This window comes from Bufo bufo, chromosome 6, assembly GCF_905171765.1.
Source record: "Bufo bufo chromosome 6, aBufBuf1.1, whole genome shotgun sequence".
Taxonomy (NCBI): Eukaryota; Metazoa; Chordata; class Amphibia; order Anura; family Bufonidae; genus Bufo; species Bufo bufo.
The window spans coordinates 359,048,301-359,066,189 of NC_053394.1; the positions used below are offsets into that span (position 1 = coordinate 359,048,301).

Below are 17,889 nucleotides of genomic sequence, written 5' to 3' on the forward strand. Positions count from 1 at the left end.
CAACATGTAGCACACAATCAATACGTAAAATAAGTATAATGAAAGGTTTCTCTGACGCTACCTGGCTACGCCCAGCGCCGGGCACTGAGGACCAGAAGAATCCTCGCCAGTCTGGGTCCTCAAAGATATACGGCAGTACACGAGTCAGCAAGCGAGCACAGTTCAACACCATCTGCTTTCCATTCTCTGAGTGACAGCCGCTGTCTGCGCCCGCCACCAGTTTCTCCACTGCCTGCCGGGCACGGATATTAAATATGTTAAGAGGGACAAATCTCCGAACCTCACCTACATGTTTCCTCAGTGGTTTGTCATCAGTCACCTTGTAACATAACGTGGCCAGGTTCGATGGCGATTCCTCTCGTACTGCACGAATCTCTGCAGCTGGGATCAAAGCAAAGACATCCTGCACGGAGGTGGCCGAGTCAGACCAAAACTGGTCCCAGAAGGCATCATCTGTAGCTTCCACTGGCTGCAAGAAGCAACAAAACAGTAGAATTAAAGGGGTTGTCCCACGAAAAATATTCTACAGTTTTCAAACCAGCACCTGGATCTGAATTCTTTTGTAATTGTAAAAAAAAAAAAAAATCTTTTAAATTTTGTATAGATACTGAGTTATTCAATAAAATGTATCTGTATAGCGCCACCTGCTATTAATTTTATTTCTAATTTCTTTGTCCTGCTCACTGAGATGGCCGCACATGCTCAGTTTCATCCTTCAACTGCCTCCTGAGCTGTGATAGGGAGAGCATGGACACGCCTCCTGAGCTGTGATAGGAAGAGCTGAGACACGCCCCCTGGGCTTCAGCAGAGAAGACACTCCCCTTGAGCTGTCAGCTTGATATAAATCTAGCAGAGCAATGAATGTGGAGATCTCTGGATCCATGTGAGGTACAGGGCTGGTTCTAGCTTTGGTAGAAAGAGATTATCATGGACTATATGATGCCTGATTTTCATATTTTACATTAGTCATGGGATAACCCCTTTAAGCATAAAAATAGAAAATTAAAGGGGGGGGGGGGTCTCCGGATGTTCAGCATCGATAGCCTATCCTCAGGATAACTCAGCAATATCTAAGTAGAGGTCAAAGTCACGGACCCTGATCCCTGATCAGATCCTGGTGACCTATCCTGAAGAGAGGCCATCAACATCGAATGCTTGGAAAAAAAAACCTTAAAAGCTTGAATACTAAAAAAGGAAGAAAAAAAATAATAATTGTACATCCAAACGCCATGAAACAAGCTACGGCCCATGAGCTTTGGTAGGTTATAGCGCAAAAGAAATAGTGCAAGTCCAATAATACAAATTTCCACAATCCACTGGTTGAATAAGAGGTATGCCCATCTGGACATGGATATGCCGTGAACGTCCAGAGGTAGACTTTTTTCTGCAGTTTTCGGATCTTCCATAGAAATGAAAGGAGAGAGCAGCGCATGTGCGGTATCATCTCCGTTCCCAGCAGTGCAAGGTAGGTACATGTACCACCTCCGCACCTATCGGACATTTGTGGTACACCTGGTGAATATAACATAAGCGTGCAGATGGGACAGCACCTTTGAATACCCCCTAGCCAAAGACGCTGAAGGGGAGACTTCTGAGAAGCAGCCAGGGTTGGGCAACATATGAGAATCATAAAGAAAACTAACTTAGCCCCTCAAAACCACCTAAGGTCCCCAGAAAATGTCCAATTGACCGCATCAGTGTCCTTACTTTTACACTAGCATTTTTCTTTTCCGGCATAGAGTTCCGTCACAGGGGCTCAATACCGGAAAAGAACTGATCGGTTTCATCCCTATGCATTCTGAATGGAGAGCAATCCGTTCAGGATGCATCAGGATGTCTTCAGTTCAGTTTTTTTGACTAATCAGGAAAAAGATAAAAACGCAGCATGCTACGGTTTTATCCCTGGCCAAAAAAACATTTTTTTTTCCATAGGAATGTATTAGTGCTGGGTCCGGCATTCAAAATACCGGAATGCCGGATCCGTCCCTCCGGCCTGCGCATACCAAAAAAAAGGTGAAAAAAATAAATGCCAGATCCGTTTTGCCAGATGATACCGAAAATCCGGCATTTCAATACATTTTTCTGACTGATCAGGATCCTGATCAGTCTTATAAATGCTATCAGTTGGCATACGTTTTGCCGGAACTGCTTGCCGGATCACTCTGCCGCAAGTGTAAAAGTAGACTAAACCTTCCACCACCCCAGGCCATTCATAAGGTGCCCCCTGGTCTCCATCATAGGGGCTGTCCCACGAAAAATACTCCATACGCCACCTGCTGTCTGATTTTTTTTCTCATTTCTTTGTCTTGCTTACTGAGATGGCCGCACATGCTCAGTTTCATTTTTCAACTGCCTCCTGAGATGTGATAGGGAAAGATGTGCTGCAGAAAGGACACATCCCCAGAACTGCTGCAGAAAGGATCCACCCTTGATCTGTCAGCTTAAAATAAATCTAGAAGAACAATTAGGAGCAATGAATGGGGAGATCTCTGGATCCATGTGAGGTACAGGGCTGGTTCTAGGTTTGTTAGAAAGAGATTATCATGTGCTATATGATGTCTGATTATCATTTTTTACATTAATCATGGGATAACCCCATTAACTCCTTCACCACACTAGTCCAGCAGGTATTACTGCCATTTACCCTTATAACCTAGAATTAAATCAGGGGTGTGGAAATCGTATCGCCCAACGCCCGGGACATGCAGTTCCGGGCGCTGGGCAGGTAGTTTGTTCAGTAGCTTAGCCCTGCTGCGAGCACCAGGGCAAGTAGCAGAGCTGAGATGGCTTTGTTTACCGGAACAGTGGATCGGCGACGAGCTGGGGGTGTGGTGCAGCGGTGACCGTGCAGTGGGTGTAGAGCAGTGACGCAGCCGCGGTGACAGAGCAGAGGGGGTCGTGGTGTAGTGACAGCATGGGGAAGAAGAAATGACAGAGCAGGGGGCATTGATAGAACTCTCAACTCTGCCAGCATCCCTCAGAGGACCCCCTTTCTGCAGGTGTTGTCAAACTGGGAAGGTGAGGGGGGGGTCTTTTCCATGCCACATCAGCAGCTAATTTGCCTAAACCACCTAGAGGAACGGGTAGTAATGTGCCAAGAGCAAGAGTGTGCACTAAACTAATTGCCCCAGGCAGTGCGTTCCGGCCTGATTCTGTCGAGAATGCCCTGCACCGCATTGCGGCCGACCAACTATATTGTGGGGCAGGAGGGGGCGTAGTGGTCTTTTGAAGTGATTGGCACCATAACCATGCCCAACGGCTGCAAAGCGATCGGCTGCACAGGATTGCAAGGCACATTATGCTTGCGGTCCAGTTTAAACAAAATGCTGCAAGCAGCATTGTGACCGGACCTCAGGCATAATTGTGCCTTGCGATCCCGTGCATCCGATCGCCTGCGGCTGTGGCTACGGTGCCATTCACTTCAATGGATCGTCATGCCCCCTCCTGCCCCACAACATAGTGAGCCTGCCGCGATGTAGTGCATTCTGGACAGAATCATCTGGTGTGAACAAGGACTAAACTTATTGTCATTTCACACCACAAAGACTGGAACGCAAGCCAACCACCTCCCTGCATAAGGAAGCGTGGCGGTGCATTGAAATATGGTTTTGATTTTAAATTATTTTTTGTATCAGGACAAGTAGATTGTCATGAGGGACAAGTAGATAGAGCCCCCGCTTTAGGCTCCATTCACACGTCCGGAAATGGGACAGCATCCGTTCCGCAATTTTGTGGAACGGGTGCGGACCCATTCATTCTCTATGGGGACGGAATGGATGCGGACCCGATCTTCGGGTCCGCAGCTCCGCAGCTGACGACAAGAATAGGCATTTCTATTCTTGCGCACACAGTCGAGGGCATGAGGCTTTACTTGTATACTGCAGGAGTGATTGTATAGCAGTATTATATGGGCCATCAATACACTGCTTGTGCACAGTATCTAAACCCCACTGCACTGTATATAGACCGAAAACAAGAGCAGCAATACACTAAAAAGGGGAGGGGGGGGGGAACACATTTCCATATAGTACCATAATTCAATTCTATATATTTTTTATGCCAGTTATGTCCTCCCTTCTTGCTGGGCAACCAAATGTAATTAAGCCAGAAATAGGGGACAGATGAACAGAAGTATGACTGCAGAATCAGACTACACAGGGTCTGTCTGTAGTCTGTTACCATGGAAACACATAGGCCTGCACAGCAGCTGTATCCACAAACGGAACGATATTTTAATAAAACCCATTAGCAAATTTACCTTTTGTTTTATATGCATCAGAGCAACAAAAAAAAAGTGTGTGTGCAAAGGTGAATGTCGCCTACGCCTAGAGGACACAAGGTATGCATGCTGTTTTTACAGAACGAGATGTCTGCGCCGTCAGCTGCAACTCAGAAAACAACCAGAGGAGGTGTGAGGCACCGCACTCCCTACCACATGCAGCACAAGGTGACCTATAGACCTACACTATTCTGAGATAATAGAGTGGGGGCCCTGTCCATGATCCTCATCTCCTGGCCACAAAGGAGAGGAGAGACAATAACCCTCGCTCTTGGGAGGACACATCCTGTTCTGCTCCACACAGACAACACATTTTGAATAGAACTGGTACCATGTAATACTTCATTTCTCCTGAGGTGGCGCTACAGGGAAACTGAACACTAATTGCCAGGTTTCCCCATGGATCGCTGAGGGTCGTAAAAACGTAGTAACTGCTTAAAGGGGTATACCGATGACGTCATTTCAAATAAAAATGGGGTCCGAGAGGGCCAAAATTAACAATGGGGTTCATTTATCAAGGGACTGGCGACTATCTTAGACGTAAAGATAGTCGCAAGTCCCCTTTTTGACTGGCTGTGTGACAATATTAAGTCACACGACCAGTGTCAAAAGGTTTTTGACAGTTGGGCAGAGCGTGTCGGGAAACAGGCGTACATGTTATCAAAAAATCATGCCAGCCTGAGGCTGGCATAGTTTTTCCGCCGGGCACATGGACTGCTTCAGATTATCCTAATTTATGATAAGGAACACGCTTTGTCTTAGGCCTCTTGTACACGACCATATGGCTTTTTCAGCATTTTGCAATCCGCAAAAAACAGATCTGCAAAAATGTAAGATTACACTCACCGGTAATCACTTTTCCATGAGCCCATGACAGCACTCTTGAGAGACCGCCTCCATCCTGGACAGGAAACAGGAACTTTCGTGAAGAGCTCTTAAGGAGGGACTTGGCCACCATACCACCAGTTCCTGTTTCCTGTATTTTTTTTTTTATTTTTTTTTGGGGGAGGGAATAAATGCCGGGTGCTGTCATGGGCTCATGGAAAAGTGATTACCGGTGAGTGTAATGTTAAATTTCCCTTATGCCCATGACAGCACCCTTGAGAGAAGACTAGAATAGAAAAACAGTCTGGGGGGGGGCGGACAACTGCCTGTAGGACTTTCCTACCAAATGACAACCACTCTCTAGAGTCTAGCTCTAACTTGTAGTGGCAAAAGAAGGTACAAGGAGACTTCCAGGTAGCGGCCCTACAAATCTGCTCTAGGGACGCGTCTGCTCTTTCTGCCCAGGAGGTAGAGACAGACCTAGTTGAATGAGCACCAAATCCTAAAGGAGTGGGTTTCCCTGATGAGTGATAGGCTAAAGAGATGGCACCAACTATCCAACTAGATAGTGTTCTAGATGAAACCTTATTACCTTTGTTCTTCCCCTGAAACTGAACAAAAAGTCTAGAGTATTTTCTCCAGACACTAGTGTTTTCTAGGTACTGTAAAAGACATCTCCTCACATCTAGACAATGTAATTTCTTCTCTTTCTCATTCTTTGGGAACTGACACAGAGAAGGTAGAACAATATCTTGGGATCTAGGGGAAAAAAAAGAGACCACTTTAGGAAGAAAAGAGGGATCAGGTTTAATGATAACTCTGTCATCCAAGATATTAGTAAAGAGGGGAGGTAGAAAAAGCTGAAATCTCACTCACACGTCTAGCAGAGGTGATAGCGATTAGGAAAGCAGTTTTAAATGACAGAATTTTAATTGGTAAATCCTGAAGAGGTTCAAAAGGAGGTTCCGTCAAACTAGATAAAACTAGGTTGAGATCCCACGGGGGAGCTGAAGATCTAATTACCGGATCCTTCCTACAAGACAGAAGGGTAGAGATCACTTATTTGGATAAACCTCTTTGTTCTAAGATCTTCCCCTCAGATACCAGGCTGCTAGATGAAGATTTACTACTTCTGGATGCATGATCAGACCTTGAAACAACAGATCCCGTCTGTCTGGAAGAATCCATGGGTCCGTGAGAGACAATTTCCTGAGCCAAGTGAACCAGGCTCTTCTTGGCCAAAAGGGGGCGACCAGAATAAGTGTTGTCTTGTGCGGTCTCAATTTTTAGTACTCTTGGTATAAGGTTAATAAACCTTAGTGGTGAAAAGGCATAGAGCAGATGGTCAGGCCATGGGAGAGCGAAGGCATCTATTCCTGTAGGTAGATATTCTGGATTTAGAGAAAAAAAAAACAGATGGCACTTCCTGTTCTGTCTGGTAGCAAAAAGATCTGAGGACAGCCCCAAAGTCGGATTATCTGGTTGAATACTTCCTGGTTTAGAGACCATTCGCCTTGGTCTAACCGGTTTCTGCTCAGGAAATCCACTGTTTTGTTTTCTGTACCTTTTAAGTGAACAGCTTTGATAAATGGTATGCAGGGAATAATTAGAGAAAAAATATTTTCGGTTAGTGACATAAGGTCTTCTGATCTTGTACCTCCTTGCCTGTTCAAATAAGATACTACTGAAAGAAAAGCATCTATAGCAAGAAAAAACGCTCTTAGTTCTCTCATATTCTGAGAATCTTGACTTTCTAAGAGACTCCATTCTCCCTGCCAAACTTCCGACTGGCAGTATGCCCCCCATCCCGTTGGACTTGCATCCATGGTAATTGATATTTGTTCCTGCAGATCCCAGGGAAGCCCCTGTGACAGGTTTGAGGGTTTTAGCCACCAACTTAGTTATTCCCTGACCTGAGGAGTGAGAGGAAGCGGGGCATCTAAAGGGAACCGCGACCCCTGCCATTCCTTTATGATCTGCCACTGCAGTTTTCTGGAGCGAAACAAGGCCCAATTGACCGCAGGGATCATGGAGGTCATCCTGCCCAACACCGCCATTCCTTGCCTGATGGTTCGGTTCTTTAGTGTTAGAAGAGATTTCACGTCTTTTATCTAAGAAATTTTGTGCTGAGGAAGAAAACAGCCTTGAAAAACAGAAAAGGACATTTTTTGGACGGAGTCAAATTTGATTTTTCCCAGTTTATCTGCCACCCTAATCCTTCCAAGATGTTTATTATTTCTTGAAGGTGGAGGGACAAAATTACTTCTGACTCTGCTACTACTAGAATATCGTCCAGGTATGGTCTAGCTAAAATGTATTTTTCTCTTATATGATCCATAACTTCGGCCATTAACTTGGTAAAAAGCCTGGGGGCTTGTGAAAATCCAAATGGGAGTGCTCTGTACTGAAAATGATGTATCTGCCCATCCATGGATATCACAACTCTTAGGTATTTTTGTGAATCTGTATGAATTGGAATATGGTAAAAGGCATCCTTTATGTCTAAAGTTGCCATGACGCAATTTTTGAAGAGATGTTTCACTGTTGGTTGAATTGATTCCATTCTGAATTTTTTGTACTTCAGAAACTGGTTTAAATATTTTAGATTCATGATCATCCTGAATGATCCGTCTGGTTTGGGAACCAGGAAAAGGGACGAATAAAGCCCTTCTCCTCTTTCTGCTTCTGGTACATGAACCAAAACCTCCTTTTTTAACAAAGAGGATTTATTGTTTTAGTGCCAAACTTCTTACCGAGTCCTGGTCTAGATATGTAATTTTTTGACTTCTGGGTGGGGGAGAGAAACTCCAGATGAAAACCGTCTTTTACAATACCTAAAATCCACGGACTTGAGGAGATCTTTTCCCAAGCGTGAACAAAAGAGGAGAGTCTTACCCCCCACCGGGTGACACCATCATTGCTGACTAGATTTGGACAGATTACCGGGCTGGCAGTTGAACAGGAAACCCTTCTCCTTCCTACCCCTATTGTCTTTCCAGAATTTCTGTCTTTTGTCTCTGATGAAATCTTTCCTGTTTTTACGAAAAAAACTGTCGGTTTTTTATTAGGTTTGGGGATAGGGAAACCTTTTTTGTTATCCGAGGCCTTTTCCAAGAGTTCGTCCAGAACTGGCCCAAAAAGAAAATCACCTTGACATGGAATTGCGCATAATTTATTTTTTGAACCTGTATCCCCGGGCCAGCTTTTAAGCCAAATCGCCCTTCTAGCGGAATTGGCTAAGGCGGCAGATCTAGCATTCAACTTCAATGCATCCGCAGACACATCAGATATGAAATCCACTGCCTTCAATATCGTAGGGAAAAACTCTAGTAATTGTTCCCTGGGAGTCTTATTCTCAATGTCGGATTCTAGATCTTGTAACCACAATTTTAAGGATCTTGCCGTAGATGTAGCAGCGATATTAGGTTTAAATGCCTGAGTAGAGGCCTCCCAGGCATTTTTAAGATATACCTCTGCTCTCCTGTCCATAGGATTCTTTAGGGAACCTAGATCTTCAAAAGGGCAGAGCAGCTCTTTTAGACATTTTGGCAATTGGAACGTCCAGTTTAGGAGGTCTGTCACAACAAGAGGATTCACCTTCATCAAATGGGTATTTTCTTTTAACATTTTTTGGTATAAAGAACTTTTTATCAGGCTTTTTTCCATTCTTTTTGTATCAGGTATTTAATATTTTCATTCACCGGAAAGACCCTTGATTTTTTATGGCCCAGGTCACCAAACATTATTTGTTGGACTGTTTTCTGTTCTTTAGATTCATCGACTTTCATAGTGGCTCTAATCGCTTTAAGCAGAGCGCCAGTATCCTCATGGGAAAATAGGGGTTTACCCATGGACTCCTCATCTGAGGAGGAATTTGAGCTATTCATGATTTCGCCCTGTTCCTCCTCAGAAGAAACTGAATCTGAAATCCTACTGGAGTGTCCCTGTTTACTTGGAGGTGATGAGGGAAGAAATTTTTTGAATTCTTTCATGGAATCCGCAATCTCGGATTTTACTATATCTTTGATATTCTGTATTAGCAATGGGGTTTCTTCCTATACCATTTTGTTTACACAATGTTGGCCTAACCACTTTGGCCAAGAGGGAGGGAGCGAGCTTCTTCCCACACACTGCACACTCTTTCCCTCGGGTTTTAGAAGTGGCTTTCCTAGGGCTCTTTTTGATATTCTAAAATATAACAAAGAATACTTCTATTAGAGCCTGTAAGATAAATAGATAAAGCTGGGGATTGACCCCTTTACCCCACCAGGAATACCAGTCTGGTCTCAAGACTGTCCTGGTCCGCTGACTACCTTCTTCTTCCATGATAGGCTTCAGGATTGGAGGGTTTACCATAAATCGCTTCCCAGGTGCTTTTAGGCTGGCTGGAGACCTTTTCCTGCGCACTGATGGGGTTTAAATACCCCTGGACTGGTCCCTGCTGATGTCCTCAGGCGGCCTTCGTGTGAGACGCACTTCCGAAACGCTATGCGTTCCAAACACCGGAAGTCTCGTCGTCCACTTCCGGATCCCGCGCAGGACGCGAGACTATAACTCCTGCTCCTCCCCCTTGTCCTGTAACAACTGAGAGACAAGGAGAAGAGAAAGAAAGGCCCCGGACCTCCCGAACACCGCCAGGAGTATCCGGCGTGACGGCCCCACCTCCCGGTAGAGCCGGAACTGCCCACGGACAACAACCCAGTTCTGACCGGAACCAGGAAGGTCTGAAAAAGATGGGTCCAAACTATAGGCGGCTCCTAGAGGAGTCTTACGCCATACCAGGTAACCCCTTGTGGTAACTACTGTCAGGGCCCTGCAGCCTGTTGGAGCTCTCCAGAAATCGTCCTATCCGTAGGACAGGAAACAGGAACTGGTGGTATGGGGGCCGAGTCCCTCCTTAAGAGCTCTCCACGAAAGTTCCTGTTTCCTGTCCAGGATGGAGGCGGTGTCTCAAGGGTGCTGTCATGGGCATAAGGGAAAATACGGATGACCTCCGTGTGCATTCCGTTTTTTGCGGAACGGAAAAGCTGGCCCCTAATAGAACAGTCCTGCGGACAATAATAGGACATGTTCTATCTTTGAACAGAATGGAAAAACGGAAATACAGAAACGGAAGGCATACGGAACGCAAAAAAATGGAACGGAAATGAAAAAAAAAAAAAGTGTGTGTGCAAGAGGCCTTAAAAGTAGGCTAATCCTTCGGCAGGGCAAGAGGAAACAAAGGCCCATGTCAAAATACCGGTCATTTGTAAATGTGCCCCACTGAGTACACACCTTAGGCCTCTTGCACACGTTCTGTTTTTTGCGTTCCATATACGGACCGTATACGGAACCATTAATTTCAATGGATCCGCAAAAAATACAGAAGGTACTCCGTATGCCTTAGGTTTCCGTATTTCCGTTCAAAGATAGAACATGTCCTATTATTGTCCGCATAACGGACAAGGATAGTACTGTTCTATCAGGGGCCAGCTGTTTTGTTCCACAAAAACGGAATGCACACGGACGTCATCTGTATTTTTTGCGGATCCGTTTTTTGCGGACTGCAAAATACTGAAAAAGCCATACAGTCGTGTGCAAGAGGCCTTAGAGAGATCCCCCAAGGGCTGCTGTTCAGCCTCTGCTCTGGTCCCTGCTGCACTTCACCTCCTGTTCCTGTTGTTTCTGGCGGGTTGAACCCAAGAACAAGAAGTGGAGAGCAGCAGGGACCAGAGCAGTGGCTGAGCAGCAGCAGTGGGATATCGGTAAGTGAGTATTTACTGGGGAACATTTACTGTCTGCGCCTGTTTTTAGGCATAAAACTGCTGTTTTAGATGGTCTTATTTTTTCAGTCTCATTTACTACTGAAAATGCGCCTGTTTTGGAAGCATTTGCACCTCATTTGCCCATTTTTTTTTTTTTTTTTTTACTAAATTGGAAGTTTACTACCTTTTGTGCCTATTTTCTGATCAATTCATGTAGATGCGCCTTATTTTGCGCCTGATAAAGTCGTAAAAACAATCTAATTTGTACTCCACTCCAGGACTGGCGTACTTTTTTGCATCTGTTTTGAGTGGTGAGTAGCTCCCCATTTTCCCTACGTTCATGGAGACATGCGCCCAATTTCAGCTCACTTGCGCCACATACTGAATACTGAAAAAGAACCACCAGAGGTCAGACTAATGCCAATACGCCGAGTCCAATTCATGAAGTGATTGATAAATATTCATATTCACACCGATCAACCATAACATCAAAACCAATTGTGTCACCAAACCCAGCGTCGGACTGCGGTTCTTAGGGCCCACCAGTGTAACTGATTCTGGGGGCCCACCTTAGGGCTCCTGCACACTAACTTTTTTTTTTCCCCCCCATGTCTGTACCGTTCACTTCACTTCAATTGGGGACGCAAAAAATAAAAATAAACGTGTGCATTCCGTGTCTGTATGTGCGTTCTGCAAAATGATAGAACATGTCCTATTATTGTCGGCATTACAGACAAGGATAGGACTGTTCTATTAGAGGCGGCTGTTGCGTTCCGCATAATGTCATTGTGGAATGCACACACCCGGTATCTATGATTTGCAGACTGCAAAACATCCAACGGTCGTGTTCATGACCCCTTACAGTGATAACCGAAATATTAAAGATGGAGGATGATGGCAGACAGTCACAGCAAAATGCATAAACATACATGTGGCAGAATTTACACATATATGGATATCCTGCACTTACGTCAGTCAGAAACAAGACACATGCAGCGCATACCAATCACTCATTGGACACATGTGGCACACAAGACACTTAGGCCCCTTTCACACGGGCGAGTATTCCGCGCGGATGCGATGCGGGAGGTGAACGCATTGCACCCGCACTGAATCCGGACCCGTTCAATTCTATGGGCTGTGCACATGAGCGTTGGTTTTCACGCATCACTTGTGTGTTGCGTGAAAATCGCAGCATGTTCTATATTCTGTGTTTTTCACGCAATGCAGGCCCCATAGAAGTGAATGGGGTTGCGTGAAAATCGCAAGCATCCGCAAGCAAGTGCGGATGCGGTTCGATTTTCACTCACGGTTGCTAGGAGACGATCGGGATGGAGACCTGATCATTATTATTTTCCCTTATAACATGGTTATAAGGGAAAATAATAGCATTCTTAATACAGAATGCATAGTACAATAGGGCTGGAGGGGTTAAAAAAAAAAGAAAAAAGAATTTAACTCACCTTAATCCACTTGATCGCGTAGCCCGGCTTCTCGTCTGTCTCCTTCTTTGCTGTGCACAGGAAAAGGACCTTTGATGACGTCACTGCGGTCATCACATGGTCCATCACCATGGTAAAAGATCAAGTGATGGACCATGTGATGACCGGAGTGACGTCATCAAATGTCCTATTCCTCAAAGAAGAAGACAGAAGAGAAGCCGGGCTGGGCGAGCAAGTGGATTAAGGTGAGTTAAATTATTATTTATTTATTTTTAACCCCTCCAGCGCTGTTTTACTATGCATTCTGTATTAAGAATGATATTATTTTCCCTTATAACCATGTTATAAGGGAAAATAATACAGTCTAAACAACACCGATCCCAAACCCGAACTTCTGTGAAGAACTTCGAGTCTGGGTACCAAACATGCAGATTTTTCTCACGCTTGCGCAAAACGCATTACAATGTTTTGCACTCGCGCGGAAAAATCGTGCATGTTCCCGCAACGCACCCGCATCTTTTTCAGCAACGCCCGTGTGAAACCAGCCTTATACATGGCTCACATGCCCTGATGCATAGAACATATATAGCACACACCAATCACACATAGGAAACACGCAATGCACACACCAAGACATTTATGACTAACCCTATTTAGTGTAGCACACTTAAAGGGGTTGTCTCACTTCAGCAATTGCCATTTATCATGTACAGAAAATTAATACAAGGCACTTACTAATGTATTGTGATTGTCCATGTTGCTTCCTTTCCATCACATTATACACAGCTCGTATCCATGGTTATTACCGCTGTGTAATCCAGCAGCGGTGGCCGTGCTTACACACTATAGGTAAAGGTGTTGGCCTATGCGCACTTCCAGCCTTTCCCTATAGTGTGTAAGCACGGCCACCACTGCTGGATTACACGGTGGTAATAACTACGGATACGTGCTGTGTATAATGTGATGGAAAGGAGGCAATATGGACAATCACAATACATTAGTAAGTGCCTTGTATTAACTGCATGATAAATGCCATTTACTGAAGTGAGACAAACTATTTAACCCCTTTAAGCATAAATGTCTGGCATGAAATTTACCAAATCTTAACCTCCTCAGATTGCACATAATCTACATCATAATTAAAAAGGTTGTCCTACCATAATGACCTATTGCCTATCTACAGGATAGGTGATAAATATCAGATTGCTGGGGTCTGACTGCTGGAACACCCACTGATCGTGAAAAAAGGGGTCCTGAGACATTCAATTACATTACCGCCAATCTGTGTACACAAGGGTCTTAAAAAAAAAATGGCAGCACTGGCAAATCGTAAAAAGTTGGGTGCGCGTTCTTAAGGGAATAGGCTTCTTACCCCAGTAAACAGTCCAGAAAATGAACGGCACTCCAGTAGATCATAAACAAATGACTCCTTTAAATCACGCGTGCGGTACAACGTTTCAAGCTTCAAAAAGGCTCTAGTATTGAGCCGAAACGTTGTACCGCACGGGTGATTAAAGGAGTCATTTGTTTATGATCTACTGGAGTGCCGTTCATTTTCTGGACTAATATATATATATATATATACACACACATTGTATTGTCACCTATTTTCCTATATACATTCACGTCCTTCCAGGCCTAAGGGTGGGCCGCTCTAGGTGAGCACCTCATCCATTTAGGCGAGGGGTTGAGCCGCTGGTGCTTGTTGTTTCATTCCTGTATTGTCACCTTAGTTTACAGCACCCTTCACATGCGGTATACTGAGGGACGGTGCACCTTTAATTCAACCCCCTTCCATGGATGACACATACACGTGGTTAATGTGGGGAGGGGGCTCTCTTTCCCTGTGACGCCTGTTCTTCAGACTGGCCACCGGTTGAGGGGGGGAAGGGCAGTGACTTTCCTAGTTCACCTGTCTTATCCATATAGGAGAGGCCTGCAGAACAAGTTCCTGCAGCAGGACGCAGCCATGACGACAGCCAGGTGTTATCACACAGGCCATGTCCACCCGTCTACAGCGTCCCCCTGCTCGGACAGACGTGACACGTTGGGGTTGGCGTTGGCTCACATCTCTGCTCCTACACCTTTGTTTACTCATCCTCGGTATGAAGCTGCATGGCAGCTACAGACGTCTGACACAGCGCGTGGGCGTCACTTCTACGACGCTGCGCTGGCTTCTGCCTCTCCTGCCCCCTGTATGGACAATCCTTACGGAAAGGAAATTTGTGATGCAAGTGGGGAAAAAATGCACAAGCGATAGGATCTGTGTGACTTTGAGAAGGACCAAACAGTGAAGGCGAGACGACCAGGTTAGGGCTTCTCCAGGACGGTGGGTCTTGTGAGGTGTTCATGATAGGACCTACCAAAAGTGAAGCTTGACAGGCTCACTGATGTACTTAAGGAGCAAAGGCTAGCCAGTCTGGTCCGATCCCCTACTGTGACTGCATATTCCCATTGACAGGTCAGAGTGTCCATACTGATCCCTGTCCACCACCAAAGGCACCTACAACGGTCACATGAGCATCAGAACCTGACCATGAGGCAGTGGAAGACCTGGTCTGATATATCATTGTTTTTCACAGCTTGTGGACGGTCGGGTCCATGTCTGTCACTTACCTGGGCAAAAGGTGTCCCCATGGTTTGAGGGCCATGACAGAGAGTCCATGGTGTTGACTTGGCCCCTAAATTCCCATAGGACACCATCAGAGGTCTTGTGGAGTTTATGCCTTGATGGGTTTGGTCAGGCTTGGACTGACCCACCGGGGAGGCGGGGGATTCCTTGGTGGGCCCCCAGTCTCCTGCGCCCGGAGATAAGATGGAGGCGTAATTATTTCTCTTATTTCTCAGGAGAGATAATTATTGTAGCCACTAGATGGCAGTATCGCACAGTGATGCAGCCTCCTACTGGTGTAAATTGTACAGGAGGCTTCTGGCAGTGAAGGAGGAGAACATGTCTGGCCATCCTCCTGCCCTCCCTGCTGTCAGAAAACTGTGGTTGCTGGAGAGAAGGACTCCTCTGCGGTGCTGGGCTGATTTCTCAGGTGTGTGACAGTAGTGAGCTGTAGGAGACTGTAAGGGGGAAATAGGGGATTTGTTTATAGCAGACACAGATCTGTGTATGTGTGCTGCTCTCTGCAGAGTTCAGAGTGGCATTGGGGGGACTCTGCCCTAGGTCCCCCCAATGCCTCTGCTTTAGGTGCACCCCCATTAGTGCCACAGCTCCAGATGCCCCCCCTCTAAATGCACTCCTAATATTGCCTCTTCTCCAGTTGCCCCCTAATACCTCTGCTTGAGAATCACCACTATAATCCTGCCTCAGACGACCCTAATGCCTCTGCTTTAGGTGCACCCCCATAAATGCTCCAATTCCAGATGCCCCCACTCTAAATGCACCGTTAATATTGTCTCTTCTCCAGTTACCCCTGCTCCAGGATCCCCACTATTACCCTGCCTCAGGTGACCCTAATGCCCCTGTTTCAGTTATGACCCCTAGTTTGTGCCCTTTGCTCACGTTGCTCCTCTAGCACCATTGCTTATGCTTTGTTAAAGGTTATGACCTACAAAGGGGGTTGGACTTATGAAAAATTCTGCACAGTGCGTCACATTCTCCAGTACTGACACGTATGGTTTACATGGCGGTAGTGATGATATTCCGTATTTACAGGCATCACTGCTGCCATGTAAAGAGATACTGGTGGTGGAGGATTTAAAGGGGTTGTCCAGGTTTTTAAGTTATCCTCTCCACACCATAGAGCATAACTATATGACTAGTGGGGTCCGATTCTGCGACCCCCACTGATCGCAGGAACGGGTCCCGTTCCCCCTTTTTGATGGTGTGGCAGGCCACACATTCGCCCTGCTGCTCCATTTATTCTCTTTGGGACCACTGGTAATAGCCAGCGCTGTACTCCGCCATGTCCGGCGACCCCATAGAGAATGGATGGAGAGGCAGGGCATATGATCGACCTGCCACTCAGTCAAGAAGGAGGATCAGTGGGGGCTCCAGCGTTCAGACCCCCACGGATCACTTAGTTATCCCCGATCCTGTGGATAGAGGATAACTAGAAAAGTGGACACAGGCCCCTTAACAGGCGAACTTTTCTATTTTACTTTGACACATATTTTGGGCCAGATTTTAATTTAATTTAATTTTTATTTATTTTTTGAACCCAAAGAAAACCTTTAAGGATAGGGAATGTGAAAAAGTCCAACAGCTATGACACGACAGGTGATAAGTGTCTGATTGATGGGGGTCTGACTGCTGGGACCCCAATGATCAAGGGAACGTGGTCTTAAAGGGGTTGTCCGGGTTCAGAGCTGAACCTGCACATACCCTTATTTTCACCCAGGCAGCCCCCCCGAGGCTAGCATCGGAGCATCTCATGCTCCGATGCGCTCCCTTGCCCTGTGCTAGATTGCGCAGGGCACGGGCTCTTTTGTTTATCATAACACACTGCCAGGCGGAAGCTTCTGCCCGGCAGTGTGTTCGGTGAAGTCACCGGCTCTGATGGGCGGGCTTTAGCGCTGCCCTAGCCGTTTTACGGCGCTGTGTGTTCTGCACTCACTTTCGGGGGCCCATTCTTGAGACCCGCACCTATCTGACCTTTACAGCATATCCTAGCTATGTGCCATAATTGTCCCCGAAGGGAAAACCCTATTAAGACGCCAAGGACTTATGACGTCTGCAAGCTAAAGAGTTAACTCTAGTTTCTAACAGACACCGGCCTGAACACCGACCCGTTAGTCAACTCACAAAACCACTTTTGCGCACAGGCCATCCCTCCATGCCGAGGATATCGCTGCGTGCCTGATCCAGCCCCAGTCCAGTGAAACGGTTCTGCAAAACGGATCCGTTTTTATAACCTGGGCTGAACACACCCTCACTGTGCGTACAACTAAAGGGACACATATGTAATCCACAGTACCGCGATAATACGCGGAGCCGTTCTTGATCGCCTCTTTCACGATCTTGTAAAGCTACTATACCGGGAGGGTGAACTATCGGATTTAGAAAACCATGACGAAAAATGAATCAAATATAAGCAGTTAAAGGGGTGTGCAGCATTAAAGACGTGGCTGCTTTCTTCCATAAACAGCGCCACCCCTGTCCACAGGTTGCATGCGGTATTGCAGCTCGACCCCATTGACTCCTATGGAGCTGAGCTGCAATACCAGGCACACCCTGTAGACAGGGGAGGCGCTGTTTATCTAATCCTGGACAACGCAACACCGACTGATTTGCTAGATTGTTGATCGTCGCAAGATTTATATCTGACGTCAATGAATTATATTATAGGGGAGACTGGATCCCAGTACAAGATGAAGGTAGGTAGAAAGGTAGGTATCCTGTACATGTATGAGTCATCACCATATGTAACACACATACACCTGCAGCTATACCCCTCCCCCCCGATACCTGCGTTTTCGTCGTCAGCTGGATGACCGCTTTCCTAAAGTTCAGCTTGGTGTCGGTGTTCCCCATCCCGCCTGTGCACGGCCCGGTCCAGATCCCTGCCAGATCCGCCTACAGCAGCCAGGGAACCGGATCAGTCCGTCAACGCGTAAAGCCACACCTCCCTCCCTGCGTCACTGGACCCGC

General features: G+C 46.2%; 1 protein-coding gene across 1 annotated transcript in view; it reads right to left on the minus strand.

Annotated features, from left to right (window-relative positions):
• The window catches only part of HID1 (HID1 domain containing), a 51,756-nt gene extending 33,871 nt beyond the window's left edge, over positions 1 to 17,885 (minus strand). Inside the window, exons 1-3 of the mRNA XM_040435672.1 lie at positions 17,707 to 17,885; positions 320 to 469; positions 62 to 232 (exon numbers count right to left, since the gene is read on the minus strand). Of these exons, the coding sequence (XP_040291606.1) occupies positions 62 to 232; positions 320 to 469; positions 17,707 to 17,772 (387 nt within the window). The 5' untranslated portion in view covers positions 17,773 to 17,885. The remainder of the gene's footprint in view (positions 1 to 61; positions 233 to 319; positions 470 to 17,706) is intronic.
• Between the last annotated feature and the right edge of the window lie 4 nt (positions 17,886 to 17,889).